The following is a 16,607-nucleotide window of genomic DNA, read 5'->3' on the forward strand; positions in this document are numbered from 1 at the left end:
GTGCCACTATCGGTGCCAGTACTTTGCGTGGCGCAGTGCAGAGCCCAAAGTGTAGCACCAAAAATTGATTGTGAGTTGCTGATTGCAAATCTGAGATATTTGCGCGAGTGCGGGGCAAATCTGAGGCAGGACAAAGAACTGAGGAGAGAGGGTGGAGCTATATATACAGTGGGAGGGGCCAGGAGTGACCAAGTTCAATTCTCTGCCCTGCCTCCAGGGGTGAATGAAGACAAAACGTCTGTGCTGACAGGAGGGCCGCTAGAGAAACACTGACAGGAGGGCCGCTAGAGAAACACTGACAGGAGGGCCGCTAGAGAAACACCGACAGGAGGGCCGCTAGAGAAACACCGACAGGAGGGCCGCTAGAGAAACACCGACAGGAGGGCCGCTAGAGAAACACCGACAGGAGGGCCGCTAGAGAAACACAGACAGGAGGGCCGCTAGAGGAACACAGACAGGAGGGCCGCTAGAGAAACACAGACAGGAGGGCCGCTAGAGAAACGCCGACAGGAGGGCCGCTAGAGAAACACCAACAGGAGGGCCGCTAGAGAAACGCCGACAGGAGGGCCGCTAGAGAAACACCGACAGGAGGGCCGCTAGAGAAACACCGACAGGAGGGCCGCTAGAGAAACACCGACAGGAGGGCCGCTAGAGAAACACCGACAGGAGGGCCGCTAGAGAAACACCGACAGGAGGGCCGCTAGAGAAACACCGACAGGAGGGCCGCTAGAGAAACACCGACAGGAGGGCCGCTAGAGAAACGCCGACAGGAGGGCCGCTAGAGAAACGCCGACAGGAGGGCCGCTAGAGAAACACAGACAGGAGGGCCGCTAGAGAAACACAGACAGGAGGGCCGCTAGAGAAACACTGACAGGAGGGCCGCTAGAGAAACACTGACAGGAGGGCCGCTAGAGAAACGCCGACAGGAGGGCCGCTAGAGAAACACAGACAGGAGGGCCGCTAGAGAAACACAGACAGGAGGGCCGCTAGAGAAACACAGACAGGAGGGCCGCTAGAGAAACACTGACAGGAGGGCCGCTAGAGAAACACAGACAGGAGGGCCGCTAGAGAAACACCGACAGGAGGGCCGCTAGAGAAACACCGACAGGAGGGCCGCTAGAGAAACACTGACAGGAGGGCCGCTAGAGAAACACTGACAGGAGGGCCGCTAGAGAAACACTGACAGGAGGGCCGCTAGAGAAACACCGACAGGAGGGCCGCTAGAGAAACACCGACAGGAGGGCCGCTAGAGAAACACCGACAGGAGGGCCGCTAGAGAAACACTGACAGGAGGGCCGCTAGAGAAACACTGACAGGAGGGCCGCTAGAGAAACACTGACAGGAGGGCCGCTAGAGAAAGACCGACAGGAGGGCCGCTAGAGAAACACAGACAGGAGGGCCGCTAGAGAAACACCGACAGGAGGGCCACTAGAGAAACACCGACAGGAGGGCCGCTAGAGAAACACAGACAGGAGGGCCGCTAGAGAAACGCCGACAGGAGGGCCGCTAGAGAAACACAGACAGGAGGGCCGCTAGAGAAACACAGACAGGAGGGCCGCTAGAGAAACACAGACAGGAGGGCCGCTAGAGAAACACAGACAGGAGGGCCGCTAGAGAAACACAGACAGGAGGGCCGCTAGAGAAATGCACTTTTCCTCTCACCTGAAGGTGTTTGTCTCTGAAGAGCAGCTTGTGGCCGGTCTCATTCAGCTCCAGCCAATCAATCTTGATGTCATGGGCAACGGTACCAACATTATGACCCGCCACAAGATCCACTGTAAGAAAAGTACATAGTGCTACTAAGTACCGACAGATATGGGCTGTCCATGCAAGAGGAAGGGGGATATAATAATAAGCAAAGCACCTATCGCTATGGTCTTCCTGTCGATGAGATAGGCCAGCTTCTTATTCTCCTCCGCGCCTCGCTGTCTCCTCTCATTCAGGCGCACACTGTCAGGGAAAGGCAAGTGACTGTCAGAGGGGGACATTATTACCCTGTTAGGGGCAACAGTGGCGGACAAATACAGTCCCATTTAGCCTCTTGCACTGATCCCAATGCAGCTCTCAAAACATATTGTGGCTCCACTGGATTCCCAGAATGCCCTGCCCACTGCTATACTCACCCTCACACGTATATCTATATATACTCTATATATATACTCTATATATCTGTCAGTAGAGCTCAGTACCTGATGAGATGGGGGTTCATAAACTCAGTGCGCACTGTGCCCAGAATCTCATTGCTCCCGTACTCAACCAGCGTCAGTTCCCCAGCGTTGAAGATCATGCAGACCTATGGGAAGGGGGGAGGAGAAAATGATACTGGTGGGCAATGCCATGTTCTTAGCAGAGCAGATTGGGCCGAGACCAGCACAGTGACCAGCTGGGTTCAGAACAATCCATTGCCCGGAGAGCAGGTAGGAACAAAGATGGAGAGACATTGGCTATAAGCGCAGAGACCATTTAGGTTTAGATCAGGGCTGTCCCACTGGAGGACTCCAGGCTGGATGTGGCCCTCCAAAGGGCAGATAAGGCAGATAAGGTCCAACATGGAGAGGAGTTGGCTAGAAAGCTCAATCCATTACCAGGGGGCAGATGAGGGCACAGATGGAGGGGAACGGGCTAGAAAGCTCAACCCATTACCAGGGGGCAGATGAGGGCACAGATGGAGGGGAACGGGCTAGAAAGCTCAACCCATTACCAGGGGGCAGATGAGGGCACAGATGGAGGGGAACGGGCTAGAAAGCTCAATTCATTACCAGGGGGCAGATGAGGGCACAGATGGAGGGGAACGGGCTAGAAAGCTCAACCCATTACCATGGGGCAGATGAGGGCACAGATGGAGGGGAACGGGCTAGAAAGCTCAACCCATTACCATGGGGCAGATGAGGGCACAGATGGAGGGGAACGGGCTAGAAAGCTCAACCCATTACCAGGGGGCAGATGAGGGCACAGATGGAGGGGAACGGGCTAGAAAGCTTAACCCATTACCAGGGGGCACATAAGGGCACAGAAAGTGAGTGGGGAATATGAGAAAGCCAAGGCTCTGCGGGGGTGGCACAGCTGGCAGGGTAATAGGGGCACACACAAGCATATTCTTTCCAAGACACTTACATTCTCATTATCAAAGAAGAACTTCTCGTTCCCACCAGATCCCTGCCAAGCCACCTGTAAGGGCAACACGAGATAAACAAGCCAATCAGGGCTCATAATGTCCTGAGAGAATCACAGTTCAACAAAAGCCCCTCCTGATCCCTCCCTTCTTCCTCCAGCACCGCCCAATAGGTTTAATGAACTCCTCCTTATCTGTAAAGGAGGATTTACTCATTGGATTCCAAGGGGGAGAGAATAGGAGGCAGAAGGGGTAAAAACAAATCATCCCCTATTTATTGGGTTCATGTTGAATACAAGGGTATATTCCCCTTTAAAGGGCCAGTAGCACCTTTAAACACTACGCAGCACTTCAGCCTAGAATTATATTTTTACCCAAGAAACCCCAGTATTGCAGGGCTTGGAATATGTTTTCCCTCCACTCAACTTTATTATACCCAGAGCCCTTGTACCTCGCTCAGCCTGTTGGTGGCCAAATCCCCCAGCAGCAATGTGTCTGACGTGTGGGCCACCAGGTATCTCTCTTTGCCCAGAATCTTAACCTCATCAACCTCGTAGCCATAATGGGACTTTAATACAACTCTTGTTCCCGTGGAGAGGTTTTTAACAATGACCTGCAAGAGAAAAAAAGAAACGTGTACATCCATAATGCCCCCAGCCCCTAGGAACAGACACCTACCCCCCATACACCCATAATGCCCCCAGCCCCTAGGAACAGACACCTACCCCCCATACACCCATAATGCCCCCAGCCCCTAGGAACAGACACCTACCCCCCATACACCCATAATGCCCCCAGCCCCTAGTAACAGACAACCTACCCCCCATACACCCATAATGCCCCCAGCCCCTAGGAACAGACACCTACCCCCCATACACCCATAATGCCCCCAGCCCCTAGTAACAGACAACCTACCCCCCATACACCCATAATGCTCCCTGCCCCTAGGAACAGACACCTACCCCCCATACACCCATAATGCCCTCAGCTCCTAGAAACAGACACCCTGCCCCCATACACCCATAATGCCCCCAGCCCCTAGGAACAGACACCCAGCCCCCACATACACCCATAATGCCCCCAGCCCCTAGGAACAGACACCTACCCCCCATACACCCATAATGCCCCCAATCCCATTGGCTGAAGATTACCCACCCTGTGCCAACCCCCTGGCAGGTGTATAACTGGCACATTGTGCCAGGGCCCTGGCATCTCACCTGGCTGGGTCCCACGTAGGTCATCTCAAATTTATTCTTGTAATTGAGTCGGCGCAAACAGCAGTCGAACAGTTCCACTCCGCCACACAGGGTGCCCTTAGTAACGCAGAGAGAGAGTGAATACACGGGTGCCCTTAGTAATGCAGAGAGAGTGAATACATGGGTGCCCTTAGTAACGCAGAGAGAGAGTGAATACACAGGTGCCCTTAGTAACGCAGAGAGAGAGTGAATACACGGGTGCCCTTAGTAACGCAGAGAGAGAGTGAATACACGGGTGCCCTTAGTAACGCAGAGAGAGAGTGAATACACGGGTGCCCAGGGGAGGTTACAGGGCCCAGAGTGCCACAGACAAGTCCCCGCCCTACAGGGGCCCAGACACATTCTGGTTAAACCTGCTGTAACGCCCCCCCCCCCTGTGTACCCCAAATCCCAAGCGTTACCCCACACTCACCACGCAGAGCTTGGAGCCGTCCCGTTTCCAATCCCCCGCCCTACAGGGGCCCAGACCCTACACATTCTGGTTAAACCTGCTGTAACCACCCCCCCCGTACCCCAAATCCCAAGCGTTACCCCACACTCACCACGCAGAGCTTGGAGCCGTCCCGTTTCCATTCCCCCGCCCTACAGGGGCCCAGACCCTACACATTCTGGTTAAACCTGCTGTAACCCCCCCCCCCTGTGTACCCCAAATCCCAAGCGTTACCCCACACTCACCACGCAGAGCTTGGAGCCGTCCCGTTTCCATTCCCCCGCCCTACAGGGGCCCAGACCCTACACATTCTGGTTAAACCTGCTGTAACCCCCCCCCCGTACCCCAAATCCCAAGCGTTACCCCACACTCACCACGCAGAGCTTGGAGCCGTCCCGTTTCCATTCCCCCGCCCTACAGGGGCCCAGACCCTACACATTCTGGTTAAACCTGCTGTAACCCCCCCCCCCGTACCCCAAATCCCAAGCGTTACCCCACACTCACCACGCAGAGCTTGGAGCCGTCCCGTTTCCAGGCTTTTGCCGTTATTGTGTACAGGTTGGGAATATCTTTGGCTTTGCCTTCCTCCCACAATCCTCTCCTGGAGCTCCAGTTCAGCACCCGCAGCCTCAGTAAGAAATAAGGGAATATTGGGAATATAACGATCGTGCGCTGTGGCCCTTGTGCCCCTTATGGGTCAGTGTGGGGAACCCAAATCAGCCAGTGTGGCCCCTACAGTACCAGCCACATACGTACTAAGCAATTTAAAGGGGCAGTCACCCTATTACTGGCCCTGAGCAATGGGCCCCATAACGGTGCAGGAAGCGCCCCGGGATAATGCCAAGTGGAGAGCCCTCTCTGCCACCCACGTGCCCCACCCAGGGGAGAACAGAAGCCACTCCCTACCTGTCATAGCTGCCGACAACAACAGACTGGCCACTGGGGCTACTAGCCGCCACCGTGAACTCTTTCTCCGTGGGATCCCGACTGTAATCAAACTGTTGGATGACTTGGCCCTCTCTGCCGTAGGCCACCAACTTCATATCGCAGCCCCCGGCTACAATGCTGTTTGCTGCCCACGCTAAGGCATATGGTGGGCAGGGATGGGTCACCAGTTTCCCCTGCAGTGGGGCAAAAGGGGCAAAATGGATCACACAGAAAGCAAACACAGGGCCAATCAGGTAAATTACGGCACTTTGCATTATTGTATAAAAGCACAATTTCTCACTGGTTAATTAACGTTCAGTATAACGAGGGCAGGACCCTGGGCAAGGCCGCGCCATTATCTGCTGCAACTAAATGCACAGTTCTGCCCCAGTTCTCTAAACCCCAAACCCAATGTTCATTTGTCCTCCCAAGTGCAGCGCCTCCATCTTTCCTTTATCCACCCAGGCCTAACACCTTCCCCTCCCCTTTATCCACCCAGGCCTAACACCTTCCCCTCCCCTTTATCCACCCAGGCCTAACACCTTCCCCTCCCCTTTATCCACCCAGGCCTAACACCTTCCCCTCCCCTTTATCCACCCAGGCCTAACACCTTCCCTTCCCCTTTATCCACCCAAGCCTAACACCTTCCCTTCCCCTTTATCTACCCAGGCCTAACACCTTCCCCTCCCCTTTATCCACCCAAGCCTAACACCTTCCCCTCCCCTTTATCCACCCAGGCCTAACACCTTCCCCTCCCCTTTATCCACCCAGGCCTAACACCTTCCCCTCCCCTTTATCCACCCAGGCCTAACACCTTCCCCTCCCCTTTATCCACCCAGGCCTAACACCTTCCCCTCCCCTTTATCCACCCAGGCCTAACACCTTCCCCCTCCCCTTTATCTACCCAGGCCTAACACCTTCCCCTCCCCTTTATCCACCCAGGCCTAACACCTTCCCCTCCCCTTTATCTACCCAAGCCTAACACCTTCATCTTCCCTTTATCTACCCAGGCCTAACACCTTCCCCTCCCCTTTATCTACCCAGGCCTAACACCTTCCCCTCCCCTTTATCCACCCAGGCCTAACACCTTCCCCTCCCCTTTATCTACCCAAGCCTAACACCTTCATCTTCCCTTTATCCACCCAGGCCTAACACCTTCCCCTCCCCTTTATCTACCCAGGCCTAACACCTTCCCCTCCCCTTTATCCACCCAGGCCTAACACCTTCCCCTCCCCTTTATCTACCCAAGCCTAACACCTTCATCTTCCCTTTATCCACCCAGGCCTAACACCTTCCCCTCCCCTTTATCTACCCAAGCCTAACACCTTCATCTTCCCTTTATCTACCCAGGCCTAACACCTTCCCCTCCCCTTTATCTACCCAGACCTAACACCTTCCCTTCCCCTTTATCTACCCAGGCCTAACACCTTCCCCTCCCCTTTATCCACCCAGGCCTAACACCTTCCCCTCCCCTTTATCCACCCAGGCCTAACACCTTCCCCTCCCCTTTATCTACCCAGGCCTAACACCTTCCCCTCCCCTTTATCCACCCAGGCCTAACACCTTCCCCTCCCCTTTATCCACCCAGGCCTAACACCTTCCCCTCCCCTTTATCCACCCAGGCCTAACACCTTCATCTTCCCTTTATCTACCCAGGCCTAACACCTTCCCCTCCCCTTTATCTACCCAGGCCTAACACCTTCATCTTCCCTTTATTTACCCAGGCCTAACACCTTCCCCTCCCCTTTATCCACCCAGGCCTAACACCTTCCCCTCCCCTTTATCTACCCAGGCCTAACACCTTCATCTTCCCTTTATCTACCCAGGCCTAACACCTTCCCCTCCCCTTTATCTACCCAGGCCTAACACCTTCATCTTCCCTTTATTTACCCAGGCCTAACACCTTCCCCTCCCCTTTATCCACCCAGGCCTAACACCTTCCCCTCCCCTTTATCCACCCAGGCCTAACACCTTCCCCTCCCCTTTATCTACCCAGGCCTAACACCCTTCATCTTCCCTTTATTTACCCAGGCCTAACACCTTCCCTTCCCCTTTATCCACCCAGGCCTAACACCTTCCCCTCCCCTTTATCCACCCAGGCCTAACACCTTCCCTTCCCCTTTATCCACCCAGGCCTAACACCTTCCCCTCCCCTTTATCCACCCAGGCCTAACACCTCCCCCTCCCCTTTATCCACCCAGGCCTAACACCTTCCCCTCCCCTTTATCCACCCAGGCCTAACACCTTCCCCTCCCCTTTATTTACCCAGGCCTAACACCTTCCCCTCCCCTTTATCCACCCAGGCCTAACACCTTCCCCTCTCCTTTATTCACCCAGGCCTAAACCTGCACCTATTTGTCAGTCTCCCTGGTCCAACAGGAACCCTTTGCTATCACACAGGCAGATAAGTGGAGCAGCACTGAGCCGGTCTCATTGTGCCTATAGAGACTCTGCACTAGGGCTGCATGGAGTTTGGGCAGAAAGTATATTTATATGAATCCTGTGCATATCTGGGCCTGGGCCTTAATATAGAGGGGAACATACCTGGGATTCACCAGAACCTTCATCGTCTAGGAAATATCTGACAATGGTGCCATCTGCATGGCCCGAGAGGATTCCTTGGCCCGAGATGCTGGGGAGAGAGGAGCGGAACGTAGGGAGTGAGTGTCGTTAGCACATAGGGATCAGGGACTAAAGGTTCCCGGCACATCGGCTGCCTCCGTCCCTTCCCAGTGGCACATTGTGGCCTTGAGTCCCTCCTTCCTCAGCCTAAAGCCTCAGTGTGTGTGTGTGTGTGTGTGGGACCCATTGTGCATTACTGGCACCGCCCATACTGTGCCAACCCCCTCCCTTATTACCGCGACCTTCTGCCACTGCTGAGTAACTAAACAGAAGATGGGTTCAGTTCCCCTTTAAACACAATCCAGACACTTACTTGGTTGTTAGGGAGATCACACAGGAGTCAGTCCCATAGATAGTGGAGGATTTGTTAGTTCTGGTATTGGCCAGACGGACCTGTGAGAGAAGGGCCAATAAGAATAAACACATATATATATATATATATATATAGTCTTGCAAAGAATCGGCACTCACCAGTATCGGGCACAGGCTGGGTGCTGACAAAACTAATACATCAAACTCAACAGTAGAAAGCACTCACAGCTACAGCATCAATCAGGTCAGTGATTTATTTCAGCATACCATCTACGCGTTTCGATCACCACAGGATCGTCATCAGGATGACAATCCTGTGGTGATCGAAACGCGTAGATGGTATGCTGAAATAAATCACTGACCTGATTGATGCTGTAGCTGTGAGTGCTTTCTACTGTTGAGTTTGATATATATATATATATATATATATATATATATATATATATATATTACACACACACACACACACACACACACACTCTCCTTCCCAAGTGAGGAATGCGCCGTACCTTCCCCTCGGCCAGGCCAAAGACAATGGCATGTTCCGCCGGCCACAGGAGGCAGGTCACCGCACTCTGCAAAACAGAACCAAGAATCATTACAGGTCGGGTCCAACTTGCTCTGCTACTTAGGGCCTGTCTGTCGTTCAGCCACCTGGATACAGTCTCCCTGCATGCTTAACTTCCCCTTTAAAATGGCCTGAGTCTACTCTTGCAATGTACTCAGCCAGTCTATCATGTATTCACCCCCCCATTAAAGGGAAAGTCTTACCGTCTGGATGAATTTGTTGCAAATAACTTTCTTGTCTCCCCTGAAAAAGAGCAAAAATGTTACTGTTCCTGGTGATGTGACCAATAAGCAGCATGGGGGGGAAAGTAATGGCAATGGGGTACAGACTGGGAGGGACAGCGCCCCACAGTGGTGCCGGGAAGCAATGGGAATGGGGTATAGACTGGGAGGGGAAGCGCCCCACAGTGGGGCCGGGAAGCAATGGGAATGGGGTACAGGCTGGGAGGGACAGCGCCCCACAGTGGGGCCGGAAAGCAATGGGAATGGGGTACAGACTGGGAGGGACAGCGCCCCACAGTGGGGCCGGAAAGCAATGGCAATGGGGTACAGGCTGGGAGGCACAGTGCCCCACAGTGGTGCCGGGAAGCAATGGGAATGGGGTACAGACTGGGAGGGGCAGCGCCCCACAGTGGGGCCGGAAAGCAATGGGAATGGGGTACAGACTGGGAGGGGCAGCGCCCCACAGTGGTGCCGGGAAGCAATGGGAATGGGGTACAGACTGGGAGGGACAGCGCCCCACAGTGGGGCCGGAAAGCAATGGGAATGGGGTACAGACTGGGAGGGACAGCGCCCCACAGTGGGGCCGGGAAGCAATGGGAATGGGGTACAGGCTGGGAGGGACAGCGCCCCACAGTGGGGCCGGAAAGCAATGGGAATGGGGTACAGACTGGGAGGGGCAGCGCCCCACAGTGGGGCCGGAAAGCAATGGGAATGGGGTACAGACTGGGAGGGGCAGCGCCCCACAGTGGTGCCGGGAAGCAATGGGAATGGGGTACAGACTGGGAGGGACAGCGCCCCACAGTGGGGCCGGAAAGCAATGGGAATGGGGTACAGACTGGGAGGGACAGCGCCCCACAGTGGGGCCGGGAAGCAATGGGAATGGGGTACAGGCTGGGAGGGACAGCGCCCCACAGTGGGGCCGGAAAGCAATGGGAATGGGGTACAGGCTGGGAGGGGCAGCGCCCCACAGTGGGGCCGGGAAGCAATGGGAATGGGGTACAGGCTGGGAGGGACAGCGCCCCACAGTGGGGCCGGGAAGCAATGGGAATGGGGTACAGGCTGGGAGGGACAGCGCCCCACAGTGGGGCCGGGAAGCAATGGGAATGGGGTACAGGCTGGGAGGGACAGCGCCCCACAGTGGGGCCGGGAAGCAATGGGAATGGGGTACAGGCTGGGAGGGACAGCGCCCCACAGTGGGGCCCGGGAAGCAATGGGAATGGGGTACAGGCTGGGAGGGACAGCGCCCCACAGTGGGGCCGGGAAGCAATGGGAATGGGGTACAGGCTGGGAGGGACAGCGCCCCACAGTGGGGCCGGGAAGCAATGGGAATGGGGTACAGGCTGGGAGGGACAGCGCCCCACAGTGGGGCTGGAGGAAACACCACGCGCTGGGATTGGAATGAGGAACCTCTGATGGTAGAGCGGATCCTGCAGAATTAGAACCTCTTGAAAAGCCTGGAAATGCTGGACCCCAAATAAAGAAGCGCCCCAGAATGTGGAAGGGGAAAGGGGGTGTTTGGTGGAAAAGCAGAAATCAATTCTCGGAGAGAAGGAGAAACCAACTAACAGCGGGGGGGGGGGGGGGGGGGGGGCACTTACCAGTTCTCCCCAATCTTGTAGACAAATATAATGCTGTCGGTCTGGCCAATGGCAATCTTGGTGGAGTCCGGGGAGAAGGCCATTCCTTTCACCACGTAACTCTTCTTCCCATACTGTAAATGTAAAGGCAATAAGGCTGCAGCCACAACAGCTCCCCCGTAAGTACTGAGACCCATGATGGGGATGGGGGGCCACTGCACACTTTGGGGACCCGCCAAGGGAAACAGCTTCCTAACAGCTCCCCGTTGGTTCCTTGTGTATCAGTTTTGCAATGCCGGCCCGGTACCACCTCCCTCAGTACTGGCTCCTCCCCTGTGATGCCGCCCCCTTACTGTGCCCCCACTCTCATACCTTGGCATCGACCGGTTTGGTGGAGAACTTGTCCCGCCTCTCGCCCTGTTCATCGTACAAAATGACGACGCAGTCGACTGTACAGACGGCAAATTTCATGTTATTCGGTGCCCACGCCATGCACGTCACCCTGGCAGCGCCATCCTACAGAAAGGGGCGGAGCACAAACACAGCACCCGTTAGTCATGGCTCACTCAGCCAGGGACCCAGCACCCGTTAGTCATGGCTCATTCAGCCAGGGACCCAGCACCCGTTAGTCATGGCTCATTCAGCCAGGGACCCAGCACCCGTTAGTCATGGCTCACTCAGCCAGGGACCCAGCACCCGTTAGTCATGGCTCACTCAGCCAGGGACCCAGCACCCGTTAGTCATGGCTCACTCAGTCAGGGACCCAGCACCCGTTAGTCATGGCCAAATACTGTGTGTGCCGGGGGGGGGCATGGGTGCCAAATACTGTGTGTGCCGGGGGGGGGCATGGGTGCCAAATACTGTGCGTGCCGGGGGGGCATGGGTGCCAAATACTGTGTGCGCCAGGGGGGGGGGGGGGCATGGGTGCCAAATACTGTGCGTGCCGGGGGGCATGGGTGCCAAATACTGTGCGTGCCGGGGGGGCATGGGTGCCAAATACTGTGTGTGCCGGGGGGGCATGGGTGCCAAATACTGTGTGTGCTGGGGGGGCATGGGTGCCAAATACTGTGTGTGCCGGGGGGGGCATGGGTGCCAAATACTGTGTGTGTCGGGGGGGGGGGCATGGGTGCCAAATACTGTGTGTGCCGGGGGGGGGGGGGGGGCAGATAGTTCCTATGTATGGTGATATTGCCTCATATAACCCCGGTACCTGCGGGGCCAGAAGGCTCTTCAGATACTTTAGCTGCATGCTGAGGCTTCACCGGACAAGCAGCAGTCGGTACCGGCCCGTCTCTCCGAGCCCCGAATCTCTCACTGTAGCAGCCGTCTCAGGGCAGTCCCATTTAGCCCAATAGCCTCCAGCTGTCTCTTACTACCCCGGCAGCCGCTTGGTACTCCCGTAGCGGTCTCACAGTTCCCAGCTGTATGTCTCTGTATCCCAGGCGTCTCGCAAGTCTCAGGGAGTCAGAGCCAGCAGTCTCAGGGAGTCAGAGCCAGCAGTCTCAGGGAGTCAGAGCCAGCAGTCTCAGGGAGTCAGAGCCAGCAGTCTCAGGGAGTCAGCAGTCTCAGGGAGTCAGAGCCAGCAGTCTCAGGGAGTCAGAGCCAGCAGTCTCAGGGAGTCAGAGCCAGCAGTCTCAGGGAGTCAGAGCCAGCAGTCTCAGGGAGTCAGCAGTCTCAGGGAGTCAGAGCCAGCAGTCTCAGGGAGTCAGAGCCAGCAGTCTCAGGGAGTCAGGGCCAGCAGTCTCAGGGAGTCAGGGCCAGCAGTCTCAGGGAGTCAGACCCAGCAGTCTCAGGGAGTCAGGGCCAGCAGTCTCAGGGAGTCAGGGCCAGCAGTCTCAGGGAGTCAGAGCCAGCAGTCTCAGGGAGTCAGGGCCAGCAGTCTCAGGGAGTCAGGGCCAGCAGTCTCAGGGAGTCAGGGCCAGCAGTCTCAGGGAGTCAGAGCCAGCAGTCTCAGGGAGTCAGGGCCAGCAGTCTCAGGGAGTCAGGGCCAGCAGTCTCAGGGAGTCAGGGCCAGCGAGTCTCAGGGAGTCAGAGCCAGCAGTCTCAGGGAGTCAGAGCCAGCAGTCTCAGGGAGTCAGGGCCAGCAGTCTCAGGGAGTCAGAGCCAGCAGTCTCAGGGAGTCAGAGCCAGCAGTCTCAGGGAGTCAGAGCCAGCAGTCTCAGGGAGTCAGACCCAGCAGTCTCAGGGAGTCAGGGCCAGCAGTCTCAGGGAGTCAGGGCCAGCAGTCTCAGGGAGTCAGGGCCAGCAGTCTCAGGGAGTCAGGGCCAGCAGTCTCAGGGAGTCAGAGCCAGCAGTCTCAGGGAGTCAGGGCCAGCAGTCTCAGGGAGTCAGAGCCAGCAGTCTCAGGGAGTCAGGGCCAGCAGTCTCAGGGAGTCAGAGCCAGCAGTCTCAGGGAGTCAGGGCCAGCAGTCTCAGAGCCAGCAGTCTCAGGGAGTCAGGGCCAGCAGTCTCAGGGAGTCAGAGCCAGCAGTCTCAGGGAGTCAGGGCCAGCAGTCTCAGGGAGTCAGGGCCAGCAGTCTCAGAGCCAGCGAGTCTCTGTAGCCACAGTACCGGTTGCTGAGGCAACTGCACAAGCCGAGCAGCGCGATATAGACGTCAGCTCGCAATGAAACCTGGGTAACAGCAGCCAAGCCCCGGGGCGCCATGTTTGTCGTGGGCAGTGTGACGCCTGTGCCTAATCGTTTGTGCCCGGGACAAGCGGCCATCTTGGCTGTGGCGGAAGTCAGTAGGCAATAGTCTTCTACAGAAGCTGCGGGCACTGGGCACCACCATAGCTACAGGCAATGTATCTGTGACCGTGTGCTTAGTACAGCCACTAGCATCTGCCCTGTCCTGTAGGGGCGCTGTAATGCCTGTGTGACACAGCGTTAGCCCGTACTGCTCCCTTCCCCTATTGGTTACCTGGGTGTAGGTCTAGCCAATGACAGGCTTGTGGCTGTGAGGGGGTGTGACTAGCAGGGCTTCCCGCTCTTCCCCAATGGCAGTGATTTAGAAATATACATGGAGGAAGCAGCAGCAGCAACAGCAGCAGGCCCGACTGAGCGCTATGGCACCTCCCCCCCGGCCTTTTGTGTTGCCCCCACTGCTATTCCCACACCCCATGTGACATTAGGGTTTCTCCCCTCACATTTGCACGGTTCTGCTAGTTTGAGCTGAATGAATGAGACAATAATAACATTGTGAGTGAATATATTGGATACATTTGTATTTAAAGGAAAAGTAAAGCCTCCCAAGCAAATGTATAGTTTTAGCAGCAGTGCCCCCTCTTTAATCCCCTCACCCCAATATATCTGTGCCCCCATAGCAGGGGCAGAACTACAGAGTTGCCTGACAGCATTGCCCCCCCCCACCTTCAGCTGTGCCCCTTCTGTTCCCAGCCGCCATCTTGGGGATCAGCACCTACACACTGGCACCCACACTGGGATATTGGGGTACAGGGTTGTACCCGGGGGCCCTAGTCCTGTTGGGCCCCTATCACCAGGCATGTTGGTGTGGGGGCCGGATTGCTGCTGCCCAGTAAGGAGTAGGGGCTAGAGAAGAAGGTAGTTAGACCCCTAAAGGAGAAGGAAAGGCATTTTGGCAAGTTACTGCCAATAGATTGGCCACATTAGTGCCACCTAGAACCCTATATTTATTCAGCACAAAGCTTTTCATTTCTCAGTAAAAGCCCTAGAAGCTCCCTCTGATAGCAGCTGCCATTTTAGCTTGGTCTTGGCAGCTTCCTGCTGCAGATATAGCCATCGGAAGCTCAGATCACACATTCCTAAGGGTGGGGATTGTGAGTTCTTATGCATTCTTATGGGGGGGGGGCGGCAGGAAATGCAAGGGAGCGAGGAGAGAACTGAGCAGACTCAAATCTGAATGAGCCCTAAAAGAAAGGAAGTCTGACACAGAAGAACATGTTCCCAAAAAGGAGACAAGAAATGCTGTTTCTGTGAGTGCTTACGGCTGTATTTACACAGGGTTTGTACCTTTCCTTCTCCTTTCAATCTGGTTACAGAAGGGGAATTACACCAGAAATATAGTGAACATTAGGGAGCCCAGCTTGGCCTGAAGAACATGATGTAATATTTTTCCCTGGGCAAACTAAAATTACCCCTCAGGGGATGCCCCAAAGTGCAATGCCAAATCCTGCCGTGCTTCTGGCCAACTGGAGAACCAATCAGCACTAACAATACATATCAATAAGGGCAGCATTATGGGGTGGGAACATTTAGGCTGCATTCATTACCAGACTTGCGTTTGAGTACAGCCGGTTCTGATCCGTTGTTCCTTCTCTTCAGGCACCGCTTGGAACTGTGGGGCATATAACAGCAGCACTGGGGGGGGGGGGGGGGGGGGGGGACAGGCAGAGTCCTGATCTGTGACACTGTGGCCTCACACACATGGGGCAAAATCCCAAACACTGCAAAGCTGCTACTTTCCCCTCAATGCAATAACTGCCCCATCTTTAATGTCACCCACTCCTTATTTACCCTTATATGTGGCATATGATTCTGCCTCATCTGAGCTACATCCCTCCCTCCCCCCCCCACCCCCAGGGGCAATATATAATTAGGGGAACACCCCAGGGGGAAGAATATAATCAGGGGAACACCATGGCATGTTGGGTGGCACAAACATGAGATGCGCCAGGAGAGCATTACAGAGAAGGGGCAGGTGATGAGAGTGCAGAGAGAGCGCTAACCAGCAGAGGGAAGGTTCCAGTTCATGTCACAATGGATACAAGTCTCACTGCCCAGTTCAGTCTTTCCTGGGGGGCCCCTACTGACCCAGTAATGTTTTGCCAATGAGAGGAGCGTTTACCTGAGCCTCACATCCTGGCTGGCTTCATAGCTATACAACTCCTATCCATAACCCGGGCGGGGCCCCACCAACCAGTCCATAACCCACCAACCAGTCCATCCATAACCCAGGCAGGACCCCTGCCAACTCCTGTCCATAACCCACCAACCAGTCCATCCATAACCCAGGCAGGACCCCTGCCAACTCCTGTCCATAACCCACCAACCAACCCATCCAGAACCCAGGCAGGACCCCTGCCAACTCCTGTCCATAACCCACCAACCAACCCATCCAGAACCCAGGCAGGACCCCTGCCAACTCCTGTCCATAACCCACCAACCAACCCATCCAGAACCCAGGCAGGACCCCTGCCAACTCCTGTCCATAACCCACCAACCAACAAAGTTGCCAGCTTTTCCCAAAAGGGTCAAATCCAAGAGACAATTCTGGGAAACGTTAGCTTTATATAAATGTTCCACTATAATGAGAGCAGCCCCACTCACAGGGTAACAGTGCCGCCCTGCAGTCTCCTACCACGCGTGCCTAATGGGACTGGTTATCTCAGAGATGGGGCCAGCCACTCATCCACATGGGCCAGTTCAAATTTATATCTCTTGGAAAGCCCAGGTCCATCTGATCAGTAAGCCATGGAGCAGCCAATGTCCTTGTTGCCAATCAGGAAGCCATGGAGCAGCCAATTCATTGTTGCCAATCAGGAAGCCACGGAGTAGCCAAGTTCCTTGTTGCCAATCAGGAAGCCATGAAGTAGCCAAGGGACCAATCAGGACAATCCAGTG

General features: G+C 55.5%; 1 protein-coding gene across 1 annotated transcript in view; it reads right to left on the minus strand.

Moving 5' to 3' along the window:
* The window catches only part of ift172 (intraflagellar transport 172), a 51,578-nt gene extending 38,914 nt beyond the window's left edge, over window positions 1-12,664 (minus strand). Inside the window, exons 1-15 of the mRNA XM_031901933.1 lie at window positions 12,236-12,664; window positions 11,398-11,541; window positions 11,047-11,159; window positions 9,431-9,470; window positions 9,169-9,234; window positions 8,661-8,740; window positions 8,270-8,357; window positions 5,705-5,919; window positions 5,303-5,426; window positions 4,330-4,425; window positions 3,564-3,725; window positions 3,115-3,168; window positions 2,190-2,293; window positions 1,865-1,950; window positions 1,663-1,775 (exon numbers count right to left, since the gene is read on the minus strand). Coding sequence (XP_031757793.1) covers window positions 1,663-1,775; window positions 1,865-1,950; window positions 2,190-2,293; window positions 3,115-3,168; window positions 3,564-3,725; window positions 4,330-4,425; window positions 5,303-5,426; window positions 5,705-5,919; window positions 8,270-8,357; window positions 8,661-8,740; window positions 9,169-9,234; window positions 9,431-9,470; window positions 11,047-11,159; window positions 11,398-11,541; window positions 12,236-12,274 — 1,524 coding nt within the window. The 5' untranslated portion in view covers window positions 12,275-12,664. The remainder of the gene's footprint in view (window positions 1-1,662; window positions 1,776-1,864; window positions 1,951-2,189; window positions 2,294-3,114; window positions 3,169-3,563; window positions 3,726-4,329; window positions 4,426-5,302; window positions 5,427-5,704; window positions 5,920-8,269; window positions 8,358-8,660; window positions 8,741-9,168; window positions 9,235-9,430; window positions 9,471-11,046; window positions 11,160-11,397; window positions 11,542-12,235) is intronic.
* Window positions 12,665-16,607: the final 3,943 nt, after the last annotated feature.

The sequence above is a fragment of the Xenopus tropicalis genome, chromosome 5 (genome assembly GCF_000004195.4).
Source record: "Xenopus tropicalis strain Nigerian chromosome 5, UCB_Xtro_10.0, whole genome shotgun sequence".
Classification (NCBI taxonomy): domain Eukaryota; kingdom Metazoa; phylum Chordata; class Amphibia; order Anura; family Pipidae; genus Xenopus; species Xenopus tropicalis.